The sequence below is a fragment of the Rhamphochromis sp. 'chilingali' genome, assembly GCF_963969265.1.
Source record: "Rhamphochromis sp. 'chilingali' genome assembly, chromosome: 2".
Classification (NCBI taxonomy): Eukaryota; Metazoa; Chordata; class Actinopteri; order Cichliformes; family Cichlidae; genus Rhamphochromis; species Rhamphochromis sp. 'chilingali'.
In genome coordinates this window covers 53,154,482-53,179,959 of record NC_137930.1, presented here as the reverse complement: position 1 = coordinate 53,179,959, position 25,478 = coordinate 53,154,482, and the positions used below count along the sequence as shown (strand labels likewise).

At 43.8% G+C, this 25,478-nt stretch overlaps 2 protein-coding genes across 3 annotated transcripts in view; one reads left to right on the top strand and one right to left on the bottom strand.

Moving 5' to 3' along the window:
* Positions 1 to 592: 592 nt before the first annotated feature.
* Positions 593 to 8,187, top strand: LOC308393039 (ETS domain-containing protein Elk-3-like). Its single transcript, XM_080876471.1, has 5 exons — positions 593 to 915; positions 3,812 to 4,020; positions 4,336 to 5,118; positions 6,568 to 6,690; positions 7,456 to 8,187. Exons 2-5 carry the CDS (start codon positions 3,814 to 3,816, stop codon positions 7,552 to 7,554), a joined length of 1,212 nt encoding a protein of 403 aa, XP_080732597.1. The 5' UTR covers positions 593 to 915; positions 3,812 to 3,813; the 3' UTR covers positions 7,555 to 8,187.
* Positions 8,188 to 8,301: 114 nt separating this feature from the next.
* Positions 8,302 to 25,478, bottom strand: part of LOC308393038 (cyclin-dependent kinase 17-like) — a 36,566-nt gene continuing 19,389 nt past the window's right edge. Inside the window, exons 3-17 of one of the 2 annotated variants that reach the window (XM_080876469.1) lie at positions 24,271 to 24,438; positions 23,442 to 23,575; positions 19,421 to 19,546; positions 15,788 to 15,844; positions 15,513 to 15,627; positions 13,537 to 13,631; positions 13,288 to 13,350; positions 12,418 to 12,541; positions 12,167 to 12,287; positions 11,648 to 11,745; positions 11,378 to 11,483; positions 10,868 to 10,910; positions 10,582 to 10,672; positions 10,347 to 10,424; positions 8,302 to 9,603 (exon numbers count right to left, since the gene is read on the bottom strand). In XM_080876469.1, the coding sequence (XP_080732595.1) occupies positions 9,566 to 9,603; positions 10,347 to 10,424; positions 10,582 to 10,672; positions 10,868 to 10,910; positions 11,378 to 11,483; positions 11,648 to 11,745; positions 12,167 to 12,287; positions 12,418 to 12,541; positions 13,288 to 13,350; positions 13,537 to 13,631; positions 15,513 to 15,627; positions 15,788 to 15,844; positions 19,421 to 19,546; positions 23,442 to 23,575; positions 24,271 to 24,438 (1,457 nt within the window). In that variant the 3' untranslated portion in view covers positions 8,302 to 9,565. The remainder of the gene's footprint in view (positions 9,604 to 10,346; positions 10,425 to 10,581; positions 10,673 to 10,867; positions 10,911 to 11,377; positions 11,484 to 11,647; positions 11,746 to 12,166; positions 12,288 to 12,417; positions 12,542 to 13,287; positions 13,351 to 13,536; positions 13,632 to 15,512; positions 15,628 to 15,787; positions 15,845 to 19,420; positions 19,547 to 23,441; positions 23,576 to 24,270; positions 24,439 to 25,478) is intronic. The other variant, XM_080876470.1, reaches the window with a different exon arrangement.

Sequence of the window (25,478 nt, the reverse complement as noted above, 5' to 3'; positions counted from 1 at the left end):
TGCGGATGTGAGTGTGTATGCGGTGCCTCTCGTCCTCTGACAGCTGGGATAGACTCCAGCCTCCTTCTAAGCCCCAGGTTGAGTGTTTGAGGTCATGGATGGTTAATTGTGTTTGCCTTAAGAGGTCCGGTGAACACATAATTCACATTTTAGAAGTTAAAAAAAGACCTATTACGGAAGATAAAACACTCATCACTGTCTGAGACATTGTCGCCTCGCTGAATAGTGTTATAATGCGTGTCACTCAGTAGTCTCTTCTTAAAATTAGGAGGCTCATGTCCCGTGCATCTTCCAAAATATACACATATGCATTCCTGCTTCATTTCCTTTTTGTTGCACAGGTTCCAATTTTGCCTTTTCTATCTGTTTCTGAAATCAAATAACCAGAAATATGTCTAAAATGTATGAGTTCCAAATGATGTGATGTAAAAAGAAAGTGTGTCCCTATTCAGATGCAAATATAGTCAATTATAATGCGGTGTATCAGCAAGGCATATTCAGCAGTATTGATTGGGGGAGGACTTCTGGCCTGCTAACGAGGCGTGCCTGAACGCATCACAGTCTGCAGACCGATGATGTCAGTTTACGAGATGTAGGAGTCTCTGCATCACCATGTGTGCCGACACAGTATAGGCCTACTGCTGACCGTCAGCGGGCAAGCAGTGGAGAAAGAGGAGGGGAGGAAAAGTGTGTTTACACAGACGGCAAACTGCCTGGGGAATCGTAGGGGAGAGGAAGTCAGCCGGCTCTGTGTCTGCCTGCTCCAACTTCCTGCTCAGAAAAAGAAAAAGCACAGGATCCTATTTCAGTCCAGCACAACTCCTGTAGACCAGAAGTAAGCATGGAAAAACAAGGAATCACACAAGCGTCGCCGTAAACTTTTTCGGAGGGACCAGACCGAGCCGGAGATCGCAGGTAAGGTCAAAAATAAGCGGGCGTCTTTCCGTGAACAGCGCTTTGTTGCCTGATTGGTGGCTTGTGTGTGAGAGAGAGAGAAATAACGCATGCCGAGTCGGGCGAGCGGCCGTAATTGCGTTTCAGTTAATTGTCTTGGCTGTAAACACGTTTGGTTTTTTGTTTTCTGCTTCAGCTTAAAGTCTTAAGGTCGAGCTGGTTTCTAAGTTTCTACACAAGAATGGCACAGATTTGGGGTCAGACAGAAATGTATCGTCTTCCGGTGCGAGCAACATCTTGAAAATGAGTCAGTGGGGCAGTGTAGTGATTCAGACCTCCGTGCGTAAAAGTGAGTGTAACTTTGCAACTGAGCAAAGAAAAAGAAAACGGAGAGGCAAATGAAAAAGCAGTGGAAAAAAACAACAACAGAAAAATAGCCTCAGAGTCATTAAAACCTGTTTTCAGATGCTTTTTTCTTGCGGGTCCCCCTGTTGAATTTTCCACCGCCAGTGAACAGGAAGAGAGCAGATTTAGTCATGGCTAAGTAATGTCTGCATACACCATCTAATCTCATTAGGAGTTTCCGTTCAGCCAACACACTGGATGGCTTTGTGCACACGCGAGACTTCTCGGGGCGAGCATCCCGCAACAGGGCTCGTCGTGCCCCGACCAAAACCACCACAATATCCCCCAGATATTCTTAGAAAGACTCCTAGCACTATTTCATTTGCGGTTCTCACAGTGACTTGTTGCCTCGCTGCAGAGCTGAGATGTGGGCTTTTTAATTTCTGTTTTGCTAGGTTTAACTCTCTGTTGTTTTTTCCTGTAGTGGGTTAGTTGTACTATATTTAATAGGTTATACTCTATGAAGCTACTACTGAGGTCTGACCTGCTGCAGCAGCAGCATGCTTAGAGCATCTCGCAAAGCGGAATTTTCAAAGTCACACTGTCCTAAATTGCAGATCTGCCTGCTCAGTGGCCCCTTGCTGCAAGCGGAAAGCTTTACTTTCTAAAGTCGAATTGAAGGCTGGGTGTAGAGTGGGTTAACGGGTGGAGCTGTGAAAAAGGGGACAATGACGTGCTCTTTTGACCCTTATCCCTCTGGGAATTTTTTGGGAAGTGTGGCAGGATCAGGGAAGCACTCCCCTGCTGTGGGATCCCCTCTCCTCGCCATTTGTCCTTGGAAGTAGAATAGGAGGAAGTCCTGACTTTGACAGGTTTGTAGTTTCACATGGCAGATAGAAAACTCAGGGGATGGCTTGTGTCGGAAATTAGTTCAGCCCTCTCTCTCTGCCCGTCCTTTCTGGACAAAGATAAGCAGCGGTTGAAAATCTTCTCCATAATCTCAGTTTTCTTTAGTGGCTTGTCATTTCAATTTCATTCATATAGCACCAAATCACAACAGCAGTCATCTTAAGATGCTTTATATTGTAAAGTACAGAGCGAAACCCCCAACAAACAAACCACCCCATTTGAACAAGCGCTTGGCGACAGTGGGGAGGAAAAACTCCCTTTTAGCAGGAACAAACCTCCGGCACAACCAGGCTCAGGTAAGGACAGCCATCTCCCGTGACCGGTCGGGGGGTGATGGGAGGAAGACACGATAATGAAATGAGAGCACAGTCCTTTCCATCAGTATTCAGACTGTATTATGTCAAAGGTCTGCTGTAATCATCTCCAAAAAAGAAGCTTTACATCATTCACAGTTATTTGTTGCATACTGGACTCCTCTGTTCATTCTCCACCTAAAACAAGCCATTTAACCTCCTTGTGTTTTTTTTTTAACTTTCTTCTTCTTTCTTGGCTTTTCCGCACAAACAAAAGATTTGAACTTGAGTTGGGTGAAAGTTCTGTTTTAATAGTTAGACCTTCATGACATCACAAAGAACCAACAACACTTTCGTCTCAGAGGTTTTTTTTTAACGGAAGCTAATCTCATTCTTTGAAATTTTGGGATTAAAACTAACGTACTGAAAATCATTCGTCATCAATCACATAAAAATAAAAAAATAAATAAAAATGGCCACCAGTTTCTCCTAAGGTGATGTCTCACCATGTTATCAGATAAACGCACTATTCAGAGTGACACAACTACCGAGAATAGCAGCGCATCACCTTACAGTAAAATTCTGGCCTTTGTTACTTGAACTATGACTTAACACATCATCTGCTTTATTGTCAGTTTCTTAGTAGTCATGTGATTTAATTTTTGTATTTTGAAATCAAGCAGTCATTCGAGCTCCGCTCTCGTCAGAGCTGTGGGGACAGAAACCCCCACTGCCGTTACTAGCATATGAGCTCCTAGCAGGCAGGCAGACAGGAGCTCTGAGGCTGCACATTCCTCTATTAAAGGAATAACCCACCCCGGGCCCGTCGTACTTCCTCTGGAGAGAGGGCCAGGTTGAACCGCAGCATATTTCTGGCTTGAGCTGTTGTTAGCCCCCCCCTCCCTTATTTTTTTCTCTCCTGTGGCTCCTGCTGCTGTTACATTACACTACACTCTTGACACACACTGTTCTATTCATTGGCGGTCTGCTCTTTCTTGCACCACATGTTGGAGCTCAAACAGATCGGCCCCTCTTTAGCCAGTAACTTAATTTAGTCTGTGTGCAATAAAACACAGTGGCAAGGCAGAACTGAGAAGGGGCGGGGGGGATAAAGGGATTATATTTAGATGAAATGTTGGGTTGTTTTGTTATAAACAAGTTATAAATGGACCTAAAGTAAAGTGTAAAGAGGGACTTGCCTTGTTCCCCTCCAAAGGTTTAATTTGTGTGCTTATTCTGTCACTGTGGCACCAGGCAGGTGTTACACACGCCAGTAATTTGGGTGCTTTTTCAGTAACGGCTCGCATCTGTTAGCATGTTTGGTGCTACTCTCCACACGCTGACCTAATCATTTGTGCGTCTCGCTGCAGGAATGGACAGTGCCATCACTCTGTGGCAGTTCTTGCTGCAGCTGCTGCTCGATCAGAGTCACAAGCACTTGATATGCTGGACGTCCACAGACGGCGAGTTCAAGCTCCTCAAGTCGGAGGAAGTGGCCAAGCTGTGGGGGCTGCGCAAGAACAAGACCAACATGAACTACGACAAGCTGAGCAGAGCCCTGCGCTACTACTACGACAAGGTTAATTAAAGTGATTCTAGTTGCCTCTCCATAATAGCACAGCTAATCGTGTGACCGCAGCTGCTGTGATAGGTTAGCCGGGAGAGGAGTGTGACGCCACGACACATTCTCTGTTCTTCCCTTTAGACTCACAAAATCCCCTGATAGACACTTCTGCTTCCTCTTTCTTGTAAAGCGCACACGCAGATCTGACTGTGATGTAACAAAGCACTACTTTAGTGTGGCCCCAAATACTCCTCTGATATTCTATGTGTGTACCTGGTTTGTTTTTCATAATGATCTTATCGCGGTGAATTGTGTTTGCATGTTTTGCAGAACATCATCAAGAAGGTGATTGGCCAGAAGTTTGTTTATAAGTTTGTGTCCTTCCCTGAGATCCTTAAGATGGACCCGCAGGCGGTGGAGATGGGCCTGGCTTCGGGAAGGCTTCCCCTTCAAGAACAAGAGGCCCAGGAGCTGGAAGTGGAGGAGGAGGAGGAGGAAGCTGAGGAGGAGGCCCAGAGGAGGACCCTGGCAGCCTTGGGGGCACAGCAGTGTCGGAATGACTACCTCCACTCGGGTCTCTACTCGTCATTCAGCATCAGCTCCCTGCAGAAGCAGCCCGAACTCCTCCGTGCCCTGCAGGAGCGTCAGGAGGAGCAGCGCTCCGTCATCCGCTTCGGCACCAACGCCAACGAGAGGAGCTCTCCTCCCTCAGCCAAGCCCGAGTCCTATGTCTCACCGGGGCCATCTAAACTCGCCTCTCATTCCCCCTCCCCGTCCTCTCCTCACACTCAGCGCGGCCGGAGCCCCGCTGCTGAGGAGGAGGAGCAGGAGGACTCTGACCAAAGCGCTCAACCCCTCAATCTGTCCTCCGGGCACAGAGGGCGAGCCCTGCAGCCTCCTGAAAAGAGGAGCAGCAGCGGCGGTGGCAGAAGCAGTTCTCTTAACAGTAGCGCTAACCACGGAGATGGACTCCCCCCAAAAAGCAAAAAGCCTAAAGCTCTGGAGATTTCAGCACCGCCCCTGCTGCTGGCAGGGAGCGACATCGGCTCCATCGCACTCAACAGCCCGGCGCTGCCGTCTGGGTCACTCACTCCGGCCTTCTTCACTGCACAGGTGAGCTGAGCAGCAGAACTCTACAGATGCTACAATGACACTAGTTCCTCCCTCATTTCTAGACATGAGTCATATGTTGAGTCTCAACTGTGATTATGTGAGCACTTTGAGGACTAGTGACTCATTCATTGAGTGTCAAGGTGCTTTCCTGCATTTTGCCATCACATTGGATTAAATACGATTTGATCCCTAATTTAAGATCTAACACTTCACTCACACCTAGGATTGCACTCTTCATCTTGCTACAACTTTCCCTTCTCACGAGCACTCAGTCGCTCCTTTTTTTCCCCTCTTTGTGATTTAACACAAACCCAGTAATCTCACTCCCTGCCAGACCACAGCTGAACGATACAGAGTCTGATAATAATCAATCTCAGAAAGACGATATTTCTGCCCGTGATGCCATCAGTGCCGTCCCCCCTGAGCGGTACTGTGGCTGATGATTGAACACCAGAGTATGACATCAGCGTCCCCAAAGCCCCTTATAGCGCTTTCTATATTTAGTCGTGCCTTCAAAAAAGGTTTTTGCGCAGTTTAAAACATCATTAAAATATTTGTGTGATGTTTAGACCAAGTGCCGCATTTCTGTGTGGCAGTAATGTTTTGCTTTCGTCTGCCTGTGGAGCCATTGTTTTTTTTGTTTGTTTTTTTCAAATTTTATTTTCTGCCACAAGTTTAGAGCCAAATTCATCGAGCTACAGCATTTTGGGATTATACCAAAAGATCAAAACGGCCCACGGCTCCGGCACAAGCACCAACTTGAGTTTCATCATCTAATTTAGTTAATCGCGTGTTTGTACTGGAATTGTTACAAAGAGAGAGAAAAAACGAGCGCCACATCAGAGAGGGGTTCGTCCGTGCGTCGAGGAAGACTTCGGAGCTACGCTCACACCGCCCGCTGACAAGGGCTGCGTACGATGAGATTAGAGGAGAGCGAGCGATTTACGCAAATCTTCGGTGAGTCCAACCTGCGAGAGGAGGGGAAGAGGCCCTAAGCGATGCCATATGCTCCAATAATTCCGTTAATACTCGAGCAGCAGGGCTGGGTCCCCTCGCAACACTGGCTCACTTCTCTGAGGTGACACAGGGGAAAGTAGGGGAGGAGGGGGGGAGAAGACTAGGGGAGACGGAAGGAGGGAGGGAGGGAGAAATTGATTTCATATGTTTTCTCTCTAGTTCCAAGTGCTTGACGACCACTGCCCCCCCTCCTCACATCACCCCTGTATTCGGGAGTAGAAACCACAGACTTCCTTCCTGCTTCGTCAGTTTGTTTTTCCAAACGCTGATACATGTCCGTTCACCATTTTCAGCATGTTGTGCATTAGCAAAACCCTCAGAGCAACATTCTCAATCCGCTGGTTGTGAGTTTTGTTTTTAATTTTGTCCCCACTAGTTTCTCTCATTTATATAAAGCCTCCCTCCCTGTGTGTTTTTCCCCCCACCCGTCAGACTCCCTCGGGTTTGCTGCTGGCTCACAGTCCGCTGTTGTCAGGCATCCACTTCTGGAGCAGCCTGAGCCCAGTCGCTCCGCTCAGCCCCGCCCGGCTGCAGGGCCACAGCTCCCTCTTTCAGGTAAGAAACACATACAGGTGTAGCGGAAGACAGAGGGACAAAAATAGCAGGAGATGAGAATAGAGGGTGTACTCAAAGGATTATTTACTGGTAGCGCTTTAAGCAGAGGAGGAAGTTGGAGAGGCTGCTGGGGCCAAATTAGTGCTTCTGCAAAAGCCTCATTGTTTCCAGTGGTTGATAAAAGAAAAGAGAGCAGAAGACCAGGGCAGGAAAAGCTTTTAGAGAGGGCGATTATGTGAGCTAGGTGAACCAAACTTTTTATTAAATGATTTCTAATGCTGCCCAAATGTTATGCAAGTATTTACCTAACAGGAAGCAAGAAAACTTTTTTTGTGTGTGTGTGAGTGTTATTTGCAAAGCAGCAGTCACAGAGGGTTGTGAAACTAGTTGAGACTCAGTAAGCAGGTCCTGCAGAGGTGTCCTGTTTCAGAGCTTGTGAGAGGGAGAGGAAATCCTGTGAATACTTCCTGTTTGAGCCCAGGGGAGCCAGTCTGAACAGGGTGGACTGGTTTGAGAGCTGCTCCTCATTTATGAAACACACACACACACACATTATACCGGATTCATTGTGCGTAAATAAGACGACTTCTGTTGTAGAGTTGGAGGGGAGAGAGACAAGAAGGAAGCGGCACAATGAATTAAAAAAACAAAAAACAAAACAGGAAACCAGAGCAGCGACAATGCAACAGTTCCTTACCGGAAAGCGGTTTTCATAGAGACTCCATCCCCTCCCCACTAACTCTGTCCCTTTCTCTTCCTCTGCAGTTCCCCAGCCTAATCAACGGACACATGCCTGTCCCCCTGCCAAACCTGGAAGGAACACCCTCCTCCCTGCTCCTGTCTCCCACCACTCACAAATCCTGATCCAGGATCTGTGGAAAATGCCGCAAATTCATCGTTCTCTTGTTGAAAGTTTCTCATCATAATAATCAGCAGCAGCAACAGCAGCGATCTCTTATTCATGATGTCAGATTTTGTCTCAGAAAAGCAGAGACAGTTATGTGACCTCACCTTTTTTTTTTCTCTTTTTTTTTGCACTTGACTTGCTTCAGATTCTGAGTGGTTGAAAGCACTTGGTAAAAGCCATACGCCACGATGTCTCAGAGACATCTGGCCTCTTTATGATAAAGAACAGCACGTTTCTACACTAGCCTGTCCGCGACGGACAGAAGCGCAGCTGCGAAAGGCTAACCAGCCGCTCAGCCTGCGCAGAGCCTGGTTCTTTTAATCTTTAGAAAAAAGAAAATAAAAAAAGAAACAAGTCTACTTGTTAACAATGTGAAACTGATCGTTTCACTTAACGTGGTATTGTATGTAACGTATGCACTATGCTTCTCAGATAGTACCGGCTGTGCCTTGTTGTCCTGTTTTTGTTTTCACTTTATTTCAAAATCTTTTAATGAAGACGAGATTTCAAATGAATGAAAACCTTGTAACACTTACGTTCTTGTTTTTTTTTGGGTTTTTTTATACTGGACTTGGTAATACAATATGTATTCTGTATATTTTTTTTTTGTATTGTGAAGAATGTCATTTTCAATAAACAAAGCATTGAATGCTTAAACAGAGTTGAAACTTTGTAGAGCAGCTGAAACAAACAAAAACAAACACTTTTGGTTTTAAACCTTTAGATTTAATTTTTCTTTACTCTGGAAAAAAAACTGAAATATGGGAGGGCATCTGCAATGAAATCCCACACCAACAAAAATTATTCACAAATAAAGAATATCATACAAAACATGTCTTGTAACACTGTTAAATAAGGGCAGGACTATAGCTAACGCTTCCTGAATTAGGGGTTCGGTGGCTGTTGTGTGCTTCCTCATAGAAAAGAGCAGGCATGCACCACAATGACAGAGGAGGAAAAAAAAAAGATCTACTTTTACAGATGAGGGAGATGGGAATGGCAGACAGGTAAACCATGGACAATACACAAACAGGGCACTGCAGATTCCAACAGTGGGAGCTCATTTTTGCAGCTCCTCTTTGTAAGAGTGGAGAAAGAACGAGGACAGGAGGGTGATCAGTGTATTTCGTAGGTGTAACTATTCCTGTAATGCCCTAGTTGACAATCTGTGTTGCTCTTTCCCTCCTCTCTCTACTGCATTTGTTCATTGGTCACGTCAGAGACCGGAGCATCCCTGGAATGATATGCCAGCAAGTTGTTTGTTTTAAATGCACAGATCTACCAAGTTTTGTGTGCAAAAACATAATAATGTCAACAACAACAACAACAAAAAAGAAATTTCACATTAATCTCCGGCTGGGATAAAATGATTAGTTATTATATCAAAGCTGGCCTCGGAAAAACCTTCAGAGTAAATGGTCACATGTGATTTGTGCAGCTGAGTACAGCACCATGGCAACAGAGACAAGAATATGAAACCCCTTTGAGCTGCTACAGAAACCTCCCTCCGTCTGTGTGCCTCACACACCCACACGTCGTCCAGGAGCTTCGAGGTGGAGTTTTAATGTATGAAAATGGAAACGACGACCAATAAAAAAAAAAAAAAAGACAAAAAAAATATATCACCCACTTCAAAAAAATCTATACACATTGCATGTTCTCATTAAAGTGACTGAGCCTGTTAGAATTCTAGACAGTAGTTGGATTTAGCAGCAAATTCACTTGTCAATAAATATAGATGTACAGTGTACAAATGTCTCTCTGGAGCCAGTTTCAGACTAAACTTGGGACGGGGTCAGACCGTGGAAAGCCCCCCCACCTCGCCAAAAAAAAAAAAAAAAAATTCTGGAGGGGGACTGAAGGTGACTACGACATTCCACGCCAACTCTCATCTCCGCGTTCTGATCCAGCGGCAAGACTGTACAGCCAGTATATCGTTCCCAAATAACTGTATCCAGTCCAGAGATTTTAAAACAGCATGCTTTGTCTTCTGCTTTTTCCATTGCCTGATGGGAAACAGAAAAATAAAGTCTTTAAATATCGATTCAGCTATTTTAAATGACAGAAATCTGCATTTTCCAACTATTCCGGGCCATTTGATAAGCAAATTGGAGTAAATCAATCCAAATAACAAGGTTAAAAAGTAACTTACTTATCACAGTGACTGCTATTTAACCTGTTCGGTGGGTTTGCCCACGAAGGAATAAACAATGGTATACACATTTCATTTTTAAATATCACCGTTATCGTGACATCCCTGCTTTGGTTGTATAAATCGCCAGGTTCCAGGTGCTCTGCGGTCATAAACAGGAAGTGTAATGTGGGCTACAACTTGAGCCTTTGTTAGCCTGTATGTGTTCACATTTCATGATCCTTCATAGATCTTTGCACTAGTTGTTTACAGTGTACAAATTTTACAAATACAGTGGTTTGGTTTTTTTAATTTACATGTGAGCATCAGTCTTTGAAGGACAGCATGAAATTTCAGGAAGTAGAATGTAACAAAATTTACGAGCACATGTTTAATTATACATGTGGCACTATGGCGGTTTAATATAGTTAATCCTCATAATGAGTTTATGCAGATTGTGGCAATTATGTTAAAGTATCTCAGCTTCCTCCATGAGCTGTGTCTATTTGGCCAATTGAGTGGGCCGTACTACAAAAACCTACGCTTGCACTTGTCTCTTTTCGCTCACTCGGTTTCTGTGCTTCCCACTTCCCCTCTTCTCGATTCTTTATTCCTCACCTGATTCGGGGTATGATGAGTTCCGATAGCCGGGATCTCTCTGCAGCTGCACCTCCTTCAGTGTGAATATGGATACGGCTGCCAAAGACACAGTCAGTCAGTGCAACAGAAGAAGAAGACAGTGTTTCTGTTACAAGGCTGTAAGTGATCCTCTCTGTACACTGCAATACCCTTCAAGTTGTACTGAGCGGATGGTGCCAAGTCTGCATTACTGTATCACCGTTTCATTACTCACTCTCTGGCAGCGTGTGCACACGTGGCCCCAGGCTCCTGAAGTATGGCTGCCTCATTGCTTCATCAGCAGAGATCCTCTTCTTCGATTCATACTGAAATTTAGGGCAACAAAAGTTTCAGCCATTAAAGAACAACAAAAGAACTGGCTCAGCAGCCTGCGGTCGCATGCGAATGTGTTGGCACGCCTTCGTGCGCTTCTTTCCAAATACACAGTCCTGACATAGCTGCAAAATGTGTCACATGTTTTTAGCGTCTCTTTAATTCCTGGCAGATATGGCGAGACTTACCTTTAGGAATGACATCAGCAGGTCGATTCCATCATTGTCCAACCTGTAGGTGTGGGGGAGGGGTGGGACAAGAGTTTGGAGGTGGAAAAAAGAACAGGAGGGATGGGGGGGGGGGGGGGGTCAGTAAAGGTGGGCTGACTCATGGATAGAGGCGAGTGTTAAGGAAGTCAAACAGAGTCAACTATTCCACAGGATTTCCTTACAGGAAATGATAAAGAGCACACGCTCCTAACTACACAAACCTCCAACACTCATGTCTAACTAAAAGCTAAAACAGCTCTGCTTACAAGCTCTCCTCTTATATTTGTGTCACAAGAAACACTTTTCCACCTCCAGTCATCAGACAACCAGGCAAGAGAGGTGAATGGAGGGGTAACGGTAAGGTTTATATAACTGCTCCATAAATACCTGAAACAACCAGCAGCAACACAGCCTAAGCTGGGACATGTTGCATCTGGTGTAGAAGTAAAGTTATTAAGATAAAATGAGAGAAAAAAGTATCAGGCTTACCTGGGGGCATGATTAATGAGGGACTGTGCCTTGTACTTGTGGAACTTGTAGGACTTGAACTCATCAATGGAGGATATTCCAGGCCAGCTGTCTTCTGTAGGAGTGCCTGTGGAGGGACATTTAATAGACCTTGTTAGAGCCCGCGTCAGCTGGATGGGGCTTTTTCATGGCGCCGCGGAGGGGGGACGGGGCTACATGCCAGGGTTAATGCGATTAAAGGCTCTGGTTAAAAGTCTGAACGCTCCTCTGTCAGCAGAGGGCAGCACTCACCTAGCAGCCTGAAGATGAGGTGCAGCTCATCCTCCACTGTGGAGCCTGGGAACAGCGGCCTGCCTGCAGCCATCTCATAGAATATACAGCCCACACCCCTGACAGAATGACACAAACAGGTGGGAAAGGTCACAAAGATGCGTCTGACTGAAGCTTAAACAGCAGCCTGACTCAACAGGTGTTCCATCTCTAAACCAACCCTGATGTTTCTCTCAATTGGAGATCGGAGAAACCATTTACAGCTGCATTGTCTTAACAGCGAGGCTGTGTCCATCAGCAGCAAAGTCTCTTTACACCCGCGCGCTAATAAGGGCGCAAACTAAACGAAATGAGCTCCAGACACCTGTGCCCGTTCCACAAATCACTGAAGTGGCAATTTCACGACAGAAAACCAATCTGAGAGGATCGCATCGGCCTGCGCCGTCGCTGTGCAGCCATACGGAAATAAGAGAGTAACCACGAGCATCGTTAGCGTTTCCTAATAGTTGCAATCCCCCCCGTCGAGCGAGGCCCACTCACCACATGTCGATCTGTGTGGAGTACTCGGAGGAGCCGAGCAGCACGTCAGGGGGCCGATACCAAAGAGTTACTACCTCGTTAGAGTACGTTTTAGTGGGCACAGACTTCGCCCTCGCCAGGCCTGTGGAGCAGAAATATGGACATATTGGAAAAATGTCATGAAATTCATACAAAGGAAGCTATTTAGAATACTCCAAAAAAAAAAAATTTGCTCTGTAGAAACATTTTAATGTAATGTACTGATTTTTTACCAAAGTCAGCCAGTTTTAGTTCTCCTCTGTCATTGATGAGCAGATTTTGGGGCTTCAGGTCTCTGTGGAGAACTTTCCGCCTGTGACAGTAGGCCAAGCCTCGCAGGATCTGGAAGAGGAAAATCTAAAGGAAGAGATTTTCTCGATCAGTACATATGATCGTGTTGATAAAGTTATTATAAAATAGTGGTGATTGAGCCTTGCTGCGTGTGGGAAGTTGGAGGCTAATCACTCACACACATTTTGGTCATGTGCCAAAATACGACGCGCTGATACGAGATCACCAACAGTACTGAGGTCTTGTATTTCTGTCTACTTAATGAGGATGTGGTTAACAAAAAAAAGCGACTGGTAACTGAAATTACTGTTAGCCAGGAAGAAAACAATTAGAAAAAAATTCACAAAAACCAGAATCACCAGGCCTCAAACGATGGATCCGCACCATCAGTATTATCTATGCGATGGAACAGGTGACCTTTAGCCTAAGCTCGCTTTACTTAAAAGTGCGAGACTTCATAATACATCAAGTAAAATTATATGGACCCAAATATATATGTATGCTTAGTTGGGGTTGTTTTTTTTTCTGTCCATGAACTAAAAACTCTAAAATAAAGAGTTAAAAAAAACAGTGGTGTTCAGCAAAGTAATATATTGCAGATGCACAATCATGAATGAAATTCTTTAATTAAATACTCTAAAAACAGGGATGTTTAAAGAAGGTTGCAGCAGCCCATTTTACTTATCCCCTTGGGTCTACACTTCTCCACCAGGGGGCACACTGACAATGCTTCTTGCACCCACACCAGCAGCTACAAACTCTTGACAGGTGATGAAGGTGCTCAGGCCAGCAGGCAGCCTGCGGAGTCTCACCTTGACATTCTGCATGCTCAGGATGTTCCCACAGTCATCCATGTACTGCTTAAGGTCTTTGTCCTAGAAGAGAGGAAGGGCGTTAGAGCGGGGACGCTACAGGCACACAAACTGCAACAGTTGGTAAGCCTTCATACTCCGCACAGAGTCATGAATAATAATAACGTCAAATATTTTAATCTAAGCATCCCTGCAGAGAACATCGTGAGTCATGCAGGAGGGAGGCTGCAGAGGTTTTGCTGGTCTCACCAGGTATTCAAACACCAGTGTGAGCGACTTGTCTGTGTGGACGATGTCGTGCAGCGTCACGATGTTGCCGTGCTTCAGGTCCTTCAGTAGAGACACTAAGAACACACACGCAGAAAAAAAGAAGAAGAAGAAGAAGAAGACGACAGCTGTTACAGCAAGGGTGTGATTACACTCAGCTTATTTTTTATTCTCTCAAAGTAACATTAACCAACATTTGCTTTACTTCTTGCTCTGATGCCTCTGTGTTCACGCTGATTAAGCCAAGAGAGGTTTATTTATAAATCCTTCAATCTTACAAAAATGTCTGAGACTTACAAAGATAGCTTATCTGGCTCAAATTAATCAACAAAGTCTCAAAACAAGAGTGTGCTGCCAACACCGCTCTCCATATAAGGTCGCATAAAACTGCAAAATAAAAGAAGAAAATGCCTCCAGTTCAACCCCAGTGAAGGATCCATATAGACTCTCAAAGATGACAAACTCAACGTTTTTTTGTGAAACGTGCTAAACCTGGTGATGAAGAAACTTGAATAAATACATTTATCCATCTAAAAAAACACAAAGCACCGTCAGTGAGCGCAAACTGAATTTACTCAAGCTGCCAGAAGATGACACTGAAATACAGTGTTTTGCAAAACTCTTAAGCCACGGCTCATTTCTTTACATTTGGTAGGAAACTGGGAAATAGGTGCAACGATTTATTAAAAGTATAAATGGAAATGAGGCGTATAAGGCATAAAGAAAGTTTGTAGAATTGTAAGTAATCTTCAGGAAACGTTCTTTCTGAAAGACATCCAAAGCTCTTCTTTGGATGTTGGCTGCCTTGTATTCAATTCTTTGTCAATGCTTGAATAAAGCCGAGGTCAGTCTGTGACTAAGTGTCGCGTTGTGTGATTTTCTGTCCAGGTATGCTTTCACTGCACTGGCAGAAACACACACTGCCAGTCAGGCACTGCACGATCAAAATCGGACTTTATTTGCATTCGTAATTTCACCAATTTTGACAAGATCTCCAACATCGCTGTCTGAAACGCAGCCCTGATTCATGGCAGCGTCTCCAGTGTGTTTTACAGATGGATGCAGACACTCCTGACCTTCTCTGTACATACTGACAACGACTTGAACCAAAAATGTCAAATTTGGTTTCATCACTTCGTACGACGTGTAAGTCAGTGATTTTCAGTTCACTTCTTGTGTAATGTGGCATGCCACAGCATTTTCTCACTATTCTTCTTCTTGACAAATAGCTTCTTGATAGCTCTCCGTCCACTGAGACCACGTCTGATGAGGCTTCAGCAAACAACAAGCAGGGCCAGATGCATCTCTCAGGTCATGTGACAGGTCTTTGCTGGACTGTTTTCCTATTTCTTAAGGATATGACTTCAAAATTGAGTTCATCTGTTGTAGACACATTTTTTTAGGTCTATCACTTCGTTTGTCAATCATCACTTGTGCAGTTTCCTCAAATTTGTTTTAATCACACTGCACACCACATAAAGAGTTTTAGGCTAATAGCTCTTTGGGAATCACCTTGTTGGTGCAAAAATATTATTTCAAGCATGTTAAACTGTGTAATCTTTAGCTAATATCTAAGTGTAACTAAGTGGATAAAGATACGATTTAAAATCGGTCCTTGCTAAGTTTTCTGTTATGTGCAGACTCGGCTTGTGTAAAAATTCCACAAAATTCCAAATCTACCAGTGTCTGCTCGTGCTGGGATATATTTACAGACCTGACCACCTACAGGCACGACCTGTATGTTTGTATTTGAGGTTGTTTTCTAGGAGCATTTATTCTAAAATCTGCTTTTCTATTTCAGTTAACTAAGTTGTTTTTTGCACTCCATCTTGCTGCAGATGTTCAAACGTCACTGTTCAACGTAAAACAAATCAGCTTATATAAGTAAAAAAAGTTCAAGCACTTATATTTGACTGCTTGGTGACCAAATAGCGTTCTGTGGCTAAAATCTTTTGTACCTTCTCGGATAGCCGTGCACGGTGCTCCTTCTTCATGCTCCAGTCTGATCTCTTTCAGCGCCACGAGGTTGTCTGTCAGCTTACTCCGCCCCTTGTACACAGTAGCATACGTGCCCTATACAGCAGGAAAAGAAGGGGGGGGGGGGGGGGGTTCAGTGTTTCAGGTTAAAAGTAAACTCCACAACTGTGCCTGTGTGCACTTTAATCACTCACTATGAGAACGTTTGCACCTGGGGTGATAAGGAAAGGCTTTCAAGGTAAACTGTGCCACATACCTCCCCCAGTTTGTCCAGTTTGATGTAGGTCTCCAGCTTCCCAAATCCAATTTCTGACTGGAGGGAAGAAAAGGACAAACAGCATTAATGAGGGTAGTGTCTTTATTAGCAGTGACAGGCTTACACACACCAGGACAAATCCTCATGATGGCCTTGCAGCATCACAGAGTGGGGCGTGGGGGTCACACAACCAAACCAGCATCCCGACTAATTGCTTGTGACAAAGACCCGATGGCTTTTTACAACGTGTCTATGGGCGAGTCGAACAAACAACATGTTTTCATTTATATTTTTGAGCTAAATATATAATAAAAAAATAGCTAGTTTCAGTTTCTCTAATATTTGGATTTTTCTCCGTTTCTTATGTGTGCTAAGAAAAATATTTGAGGTTGTGAAGAAATCCCATACGGTTGTGTCATTTTACATCATATTTTCCTACTCTCATCATTTAATATACCAAGGATTGGTTGATCAATTGACCCAATATTCTCCACGATAAATAATAACTGAAACAATCATTACTTCCACGCATAATAAATCACTAAACGCTTCACAACTATTCAGTTATAACCAGCTATAACTGTCACTGCTGCAAGCCAGCATCTTCACAAGGCTTAAACAGACCTGTGCACTGGATAAAGACCAGCGCCAGAAAAGCTGAGAGGTCTGACAGCCAATCATCTGAGCAAATCCAGTCAGTGCTTTTGAAAAAACTCTGCAAAGGGGTGTGTATGCAAATAAAGTTGGGCCTGGGCGAGGCCGAGTGTTACTTACTCCTCTGTTCTGCTTTTGACAGATGCACAGGACAATCGTTCAGGCTCGTGACAAAAATGAGTGCTGAGAGGATGAGCTCTGATCGGCTGAGGATAAGGTGTGAACTCTGACGCTCTCACTTCTGTTTCTTGCTGCATTTAAATAAAACATTACCCTCAGAGCTATCTTTATCCATGTGCAGCCACTTCCTGACTCTTGCTCTGCTTCCATTTCTCTCATTCTGGTCCACCCCTGATTCTCAAATTAGCACTCTTCACTGTCGCTTTTGCCAAAAGAAAGAATTTAGTTTTTAATGTTATTACAGTTTTATCTGCAAAATGCTATATGATGAACCCTGAAGCAAATATGGCTCTGCCTTTTAGAATTTACTACTAAAAACTCCCAATAATGTAAAAATCAATAAGCAGATCTTTAATGATCTGTGACACAGAATGTTGTACTTAAAAACTGACACACTGCTAACACCAACAACATTAATTAATGAATACTTTTGGGGAAATTAATTATTTATTGAGTTTATGGTGTCGTGGTTATTCGGGTGACATGAAGAGATCACTTATTCAAGACCCATCCTCAAGGGGTCATGAGCTAGTGTGATCACTGTGGCAGGATGGCCACTGAAGCTGCAGTTATGGTTGATGCACTCGCTATACAACAGATATGCAGTCATCAGCTGCTTTTGTTAGGTACACATGGTCAACTGAATGTTATCTATTAAGCCAATCACATATCAGCAATTCAGTGCATGTAGACATGTACAGGATGACTTGTTGAAGATCAAACTAAGCATCAAAAGGGGAAATAAAGGTGATTTAAATGACTCTGAATGTGGTTGCTGGTGCCCGATGGGCGGGTCTGGGCATTTCAGAAACTGAAAGCTGAAAAATGCCAGCTGAGGTTTTCCTGCACAACCATCTCTGAGCTTACAGAGAACAGTCTGAAAGAAAGAAAATATTCAGTAAGCAGCAGTTTTCTGGGAGGAAAGGCCATATTGATGCCAGAGGTCAGAGGAGAATGGCCAGACTGCTTCGAGCTGGTAGGAACGCGACAGTTACTCAGGTTATTACAACCGAGGTACGAAGAAGCGCACAACAAGTGGAACCTTGAAGCAGACCGGCAGCAGCAGCAGCAGAAGACCGCACCAGGTCCACTCCTGTCAGCTAAGAACAGAAAACTGAGACTACAATTTTCATTAAATGGCCAAGAAAAGTTGTAAAAACCTCGCCTGGGCTAATGAGTCTCAACTGTTGCTCTGACGTTTGGATGGTGGTGTCACAATTTGGTGCAAAAACATTAAAGCGTGGATCAATTCTACCTTGTGTCAAAAGTTCAGTTTGTGTCACAGTCACTGGATATCTAATAGATCACCTTAACGTAATGGAAAAGGGAGATTCGTATCATGGATGTAGCTGACAAATCTGCAGACATGCTATCATGATGTGATGCTATCATGTCAATATGGACCAATGCCTCTGAGGAATGTTTCCAGCACCTTGTTTAATCAGTGCCACAAACAATTAAGGTAGTTCTGAAGGCAAAAGAGGGCCAAACCCTGTACTAGATGTACCCAATAAAGTGGTTGGTGAGTGTATACTCACACTTCAGGTGTGCTTGTCTCACCTTCTCCTGTTCGCCTAAATGATGGATTCTGCAGAGCATGTAATCATTTCCAAGTGCAGCCGTTGCTCTCTGTGCCATATGGAAATGCACTGCATTGATGTGGCTTCAAAAAGCTCACAGGGTTTGTGCCTCCAGCCCAACCTCACCGCCCACGATGTGCCCGACAGGTTACAAAACTTGGGAGATGCACAACAAGCCAGTAGTTGTGCCATCACTTCTGGCTTGCACCACACACAAGGACGACTACAGCAAGAATAAACCTGCTTTCCAGTGAACCACACAGGGAATTTCTCTGTGTTTCCATCTTGGCCCAGATTCCTAGGCTTGCAATGACTTTGATGACTAAATAAATGAACTAAATGCACATTTTACTTTTAACCATTTTGTCGTAATTTTTCTCAACCAAATTCCAAAAATAAGGAGAGTATATTAGCCAATGTGTCTGTGAAGGTTCTCAGTCATCCAGGTCATCGTAGTCTAAGGAGCTTGCAAAGAGAAGCGTCTGGACTTCTTGAAGTTGCTTGAAGACGTTTCACCTCTCATCCGAGAAGCTTCTTCAGTTCTGTCCTCTCTGTCCAAAATGTGAAAATTGGCACAGAGAGGACAGATGGTTTGAAAGAGGAGTGAAAGAAGCCATCTATGTCCACTGTGAGCGACCATCTTTGAACAGAGGCGGGGGTTTACGACACCAACTCTCTGCCATCTATAATCCAGTTTTGAGATCCCTTCCCAGACGCCTTAACGCCCACTCACATCCTGGGCCATCTGACCTCAGGAATTCGCATGATAAGATGGGGCCAGGTTTCACAATGAACACACCCGAAACTCTGGCTGATTGGGACCCACGCCCAGTTTCCCACCTTGGCTCAGGCGATTAGAGGATCATCAGGGGGTCCTTTTGTCCCTCTGTGGGGGGTCACTCCCACTAGGTTTATATCTGGGACTCTCCACCATTTGACCTTAGAACTGAAGAAGCTTCTCGGATGAGAGGCGAAACGTCTTCAAGCAACTTAAAGAAGTCCAGACGCTTCTCTTTGCAAGCTCCTTTGACTATATTAGCCAATGATGTGACCCCTGCAAGTCCAGCTTCAAGGTGAAGGACATGTGCAATAGGCCGACTTCCTGTTTACAGTATCACTCTGCACTTGTCTCCTCTCTGACAACTTGTAATTGTCTCCCGTGTGTTTTCAGCACCTTCTCTCTTACTTCTTCCCCTCTAATCCCTCTTGTTCTTCTCACCAGTGATGCTCTGCGGGAGCGTCGGCTCAGCGGCTGGTCGAAGGGTGGGCTGCTCATTTGAAACTTCTCCAGGTAACCGTCAGGTATCCGGATGTCAGCTGGCAGGGACAAACGTTTGTTCAGGTCCTACACAAAAACAAGAAAACTCAATTAAAAAAAAAAAAAAGTCGGTATATCAACCTGAATGAATAAACAAACAAACCCTTAGCAAACAACATAATCTTTGAATAAATACCTCTGATTGGATACAAAATGGCAGAAACCCAAAGTAAACAAGCAGAATCTGTGGGTGTACTTTAGGCCTCACCGGTTAACAGAGAAGCCAGTGTGGTACGTGCGTGTGCAGCCACACAGTGACAGTTTTAGACTTGTGTTCATGGTAAAGGCCGTATGTGGAGCCCTTAAGAGTTCAGGGTAAGTCTTTTTAAAGAAGTAAAACAAGCACAGAAAGCATGATTCTAATGATTCTTTATATAAAAATCCCTCAAACACACATAATACAATCAAACAGTTAAAATCTAACACCTGGATTCTTCCCATCATGCATTTCCTCTATTTGTTAGATTACTATTAATCCCACGTTTCTCTCTGTAAATCTACTTCCACTCCCTCTGAGGTAACACCGGACACCCCACTGCTTCCTCCCTCCATCTTAGCCAACACGCACAGAAGCAAAACGCAACCTCAACCTTTTTCAAATTTCAACACAAGTTCAGAGACAAGCTCATAAACCCGTAAACTGAAATTGACCGACTTCTAGAAGGATCGGTGACTTTCAGCCTTTGCGTTAAACGGTGACTGTGAGTCAGCTTTCTGCTCTGTGGTTGTTAACAGCAAACACATTTAGCCATGTGATCAGCTTCCAGGAAGTGTAGTCTTCATTAAAACTTGGAGCAAGTTGACATCCTGGTGCAGATTCGGCATCTCTATTGTTTTGTGTGCGTACAAACTAAATACAAACTCATAAAAACATTCATTTCAAGGCAATAAAGAGGTTTGCTTATTGTTTTAGCTTTAACTGTTCACAAAAACATTTTTAAGTAAAGACACCACAGCTCTGGATTCTCAAAAAGAGAAAACAAAAGCACTCTGCACATATCAACATAACAGGAACTCTGCTTGTCTTTATTTGTTTAAGAATATACATTAGATTTCGCTCTGCTGCTCTGTGGTTTCAGTGTGCAGGGCCAGGATTGGTGGCTTGTCCTCAGAGTAAGTGATGCCGTCCATCACCTGACCTTTGCAACCCCTCCACCCCCCTCCAGTTTGTCCAATCAACTCGTCCTAATCTGTTACAACAGGGGCCCATCTGGACCGTATTACAGTAATCCTCGTGATGTAATCCCAAAATGGCACTGCTTCCACTGCAGTCCGAGGAGAACAATCTGCTACCTGACCAGCCCAAAGGGACGTCCTCGCTCCTCCTCCTATTTTTTCTGCTCTGCCGTCCCTTCTCCAAGTGTCACAGTGGCACAGAGGGGACAAAGAACAAGGCCGCACACTGATTTCACTGTTGGATCACTTCATCAACAACAAGCCTGCAGTCAATCACTCTGTTCATTCAAACAGTACACTGGATTTGCTGGGCTGACAGAAGCTGCAAGTAGAACTGTGAGCGTGTCCAAAAAACTAAAAACTTTATCTGGCTGTGAAACAGTCACAGGAAGTGTGAGGTGTGCTGCTTGCAGACACGCTCAAAAAAGCAGCAAGAGGTGATGTATCATCTCTCTGTGTGGGCAGCCTCAAATGCAGCTTAACTAAACCTCAAGCATTTTTTTCCCCTCTACTCGTGCAGGTTTGCATGCTTGGTTTGTCTGTGCAGATGCTGCTATCTGCTTGTAAACTCCCACAGGGGTTGCAATCAAAGCAACCAATAAACAGAAGGAGGGAAGTGTGTGTTGTTCAATCAGAACTTTTCCTTCCACCCAGCAGCTAGTGTGGAAACATGTGGTTCAGTGGCATCAACTTTACCTATAAAAACACAAGACTATAAGGAAGCCCTTTTCCTTACAGTTTCTTTTTTTCCTCTCCTTTGACTCCTTTTATGTAAAACTGGAAAGTCTTTCTTTGCATTTTATATTATATTTTGTATTAACACAAAGAAAAATAAGTCTCTGAAAAAGAGAAAGACAGAAGGTGAAAAAGTGTCTAAAACAGTGATGCAGAAAAAGGAAATGAAAACTATGGATGGATATGAATCTATTTTCCTGTCATGCTTTTTTTTATATAATTTGAGTTGAGAATGGCGATGTTATGAAGTAACTCCTGCCACAGTTCAGGGGGAAAGTGGGCGGCTCGTTGCATTACTTTATGTCAGCTGCACGGCCTGAAGTCCTATTGGTAGAGCTTACGTTGGGCTAAAGGGACCAATTATTGGTTTTGGGAGGGATCGGGTCAGATATTGATTGAAACAGTAAAATGACATGTTACCTCTGCTTATATGTAAAGAATAAAACTTTAAACAGCTGTTTGACAAACTTCTCTATGATGATGATGACAATCCGTCACCATTTCCTTGCAGATATGAATTAATACAGATATCTGCGGATCACTGGAATAAATGAGTTTTGCAAAGTTTGATGTAGTAGTAGCGTGCTTGAGTCAAAGTAACATTTGTTTCTCAGTAAAAGTAAATCTACAATAAGTTAAACTGGACTAATAAAAACATACATAACAAGTTGTTTTTTATTTAAAGCAGACTTAATGCGCCCATCTTTGGCTCCACAGCTATATTCTTTGCCTCTGCTAGACCAGTTTTGAATGTTTAATAAGGCAAGGCGACTCTTTACCCATTGAAAGCCTACCAGGACTAACACTTCACCGTCTTTTCTGAACTGAGCTCTTTGCGTCATATTTCAGGCCTGCTGTTAGAACAAAATTACAAAAAGGTGTGCATCAGAAGGTAGTGAGGCTGGCCTCGGCCTATCCAGCTACCCTATAAAAACTTGGAACCTTTTCAAATGGTTCATGGTTATTGAGTACAGAAGTCTTAAGTACAGAAGAGGTTGTCAAATGTTGTCTCTATGTGGGGAAGAGATAAGGCTAACTTTCTTCTGATTGGCTGCACCTAGCAAATAGATTGTTTGACCAACAGGTGGGTAGGGCACCTCCATGTGACATCATAATGATCCATGAGAACACAAAACAGGGGGTGCAAACACAAACACACATTTGTGTTTATTATTTGTTGTTGTTGCACAGGTACTCTGTGTCCATCTCTGTAATCTACAGTATGTGAAACAATCAGATTCATGCCACAGATTCTTCTTGTTGGCTTTGAACATACAGCTTTAATAAAGGAAACTATTTTGGAATCATGTTCATGTAGGAACAAAAATATAAATCAATGAAATAGAAAAGAATTACTGTTGTTAATATGTGCAGAAATAAACGCCCTGGATCCAAAAAAATACTTGTGGGAAAATGGAATGCCTTTTAGATAAAAGCAATTACAGTGAGATGTCTTCTGTAATGTGTTGAGATTATGTAACCACCGGAGAAACGCAATCGAACTGCCCATGTCTGGCTCTGTGTGTTTGAGAAAGAGGAAGTAAATCAGAGGGGGTTTTGGGTGGGTGGATGTGCTGACGAATAAAAGATTCTTTAAAGTAGATTTCAAAACCAACTTGAGAGGAACATTACATGAAATCAGTCTGAACATTATGTGTGCGCTGCTCACATTGCAACAGGAGCCGAGGATTTGTGTATTTGTGCAGTGTGTGTATATGACACACTGCACAAATACACCCACGCCGAGTTACAGCACGGAGCTCACATTCGCGTCTTACAGATAGGTCTATTGTCATTTATCAGTGAAGTCATCGCAGCGCACGCTTATTAACAAAGTGGAATTTGAACCATCACACCGGGTGAGGAGATGTGTGGCAACACAGTCAATCGTCCCACTGAGTTAAGTGTAGGCCCTGCAGTGACTCACACTACAATATATCCACACTTTGCAAAGCAGAGAGGCTACACGAGGACAACGACGGAGCTCTGAAAACACAGAGCCAAATCTCACCTCCGCAGAGATGCGTCTGTTCCCTCTGTTCCTCAGACAAACACCCGTGGGCGACTGCACCTCATCAGAGGAAGTCCCGGATGCCTGGTCGCTCTCTCCGTCTGACCCCATCTTCAGGTTCTCGTGGACGATATCTGGAGATGAGCGAAGAGAAAAGTTTACAGAGAGCACGGGGGGTTGACAAATGGAGCAGGTCTGTAAAAACAGGGCAGGGTGCAACACCAGATAATGACTTCAACAGGAAAGAAAAACACTCTCTCGGACACTTTTATGACTCCCTCTTTTCTTATCAAGCTACTGGCTGTATCAGACAGACGATATACAAGAGGTAAATATTCTTAATGAGTTTGACTTAGATTTTATTTCAGTGCCACAGGCTTTATGAGACAAAGCCATACATCACGGAGTAATTTACCCACGCCTGAGAAAACTCTGCTCTCATTCATACACTATTGCAGCATTTTCATTCCCTCCAGGGGTTTTATTCATATTTTGAATTTGTATCTGGGCTGAAAATCCAAGTTGACAGCAAACTTGGTTTTCAGAGTCGTTATTTTTAGTTATATTTCTTTGCAAAAAGGACAAAAATGCGGCCACAAAAGCGGATAAATTGAAGTGCATCTTTGCATAAAGCAATGATTTCTTTGAGCACATGCGTGATACAGTTCCCTCAACAGAAATGGGTATGACAAGGAATTTAGGCCCAGCAGCAGCTCAACACCTTCCACGTATGGTCACAAAAGAAATCGTTGGCTATTTCTTCATTTCAAGCCAGAAATATAAAAGTCAAATATTAAATTTGACAGCAGGCAGGTTAGGCGTGACTCACCAAGGCGACTACCATTGCGAGGCATGACCATGAGAGAGCCTAGTCCTCCTCCGATGACGCTCTGAGGCCGTCTGAGCGGTGGCTTTTTAAAAGAGCCTGTGTACTGGTGAAGAAATGAGTGGACACTGTGGGCTGATGGAGGACGGCCGTTCCTCACAATGGGCTCTGCTGGAGAAGAAAGAGTTTGTTGTGTTTTTTTGATGATGACAGGACACACAGTATACAAGCACATATCAACAGATGAGAACAAAATACAAAAACCCCAAAACAAAACATTGTAGTCATGGCGTTGAAAGAAAGTGGTATTAATGTGAACAAGACTCATCATGGCCAATATGTGATTAATGCACTTCAAAGCAATCCAATGATAAATTCATCCTGAGGTACTCTGACAATCTTATGTGTCGGATGATTTATCTTGCTGATTGCGTCACTACATAACAGCCAGTTCTTATAAAAACTGGGTGGCGGATGGGTTGTTTTCCCCTTTCTAAATGTTATTAAGCTCAAAATTTGCATTATGGGGATCACGACTACTTACTAACAGCTAGATACTGACACAGAGGAAGCACTACCCATCTGCTAGACGGCACCTCTGCTTATTCAAGTCCCTGAATCTTACCCACCAACAGCGTTTTGTGGCATTTAAGTCTTTTTGAGTGGTATTATCTAACAAATATCAGAACACGCTGGATGCTACAGACCATCCAAGAAGTCTACTTTAGTTTTGGTGATGTGCCTCGCTAAGCTATAACACTTGTATTACCAACTAACTTAGCACTTTACCGCTCTCATACTCCTGGTTCTAACAAAAAGAAGACAGTGGCATTATTGAGGGAAGGTCAAGGCTTCAAATTTGGAATTAACCAAGGGGCAACCTCCAGAGATTAAAAATGAAACCCCCCAAAATGACAAAAACTGCAGTTCCTCTAAGTGCCACTTGAGGCTCCCTCCAAAAGGACATAGTTTTGGTCAATTTGATTACATTTACAGAAAAAAAATGATAGTTTCAACTTTCATAACAACTCCAGGTTTTATAACTCATCCACCTGGATAACTGAGCATGGCTGCACTGACTGAGGCAGCTGGAGCCACTCAGAGTCTGGTAAGCATCCTCTTCTGTCAGTTATTAAACTGGGCCTCTTCACTGTGTGTGTGTGTGTGTGTGTGTGTGTGTGTGTGTGTGTGTGTGTGTGTGTGTGTGTGCG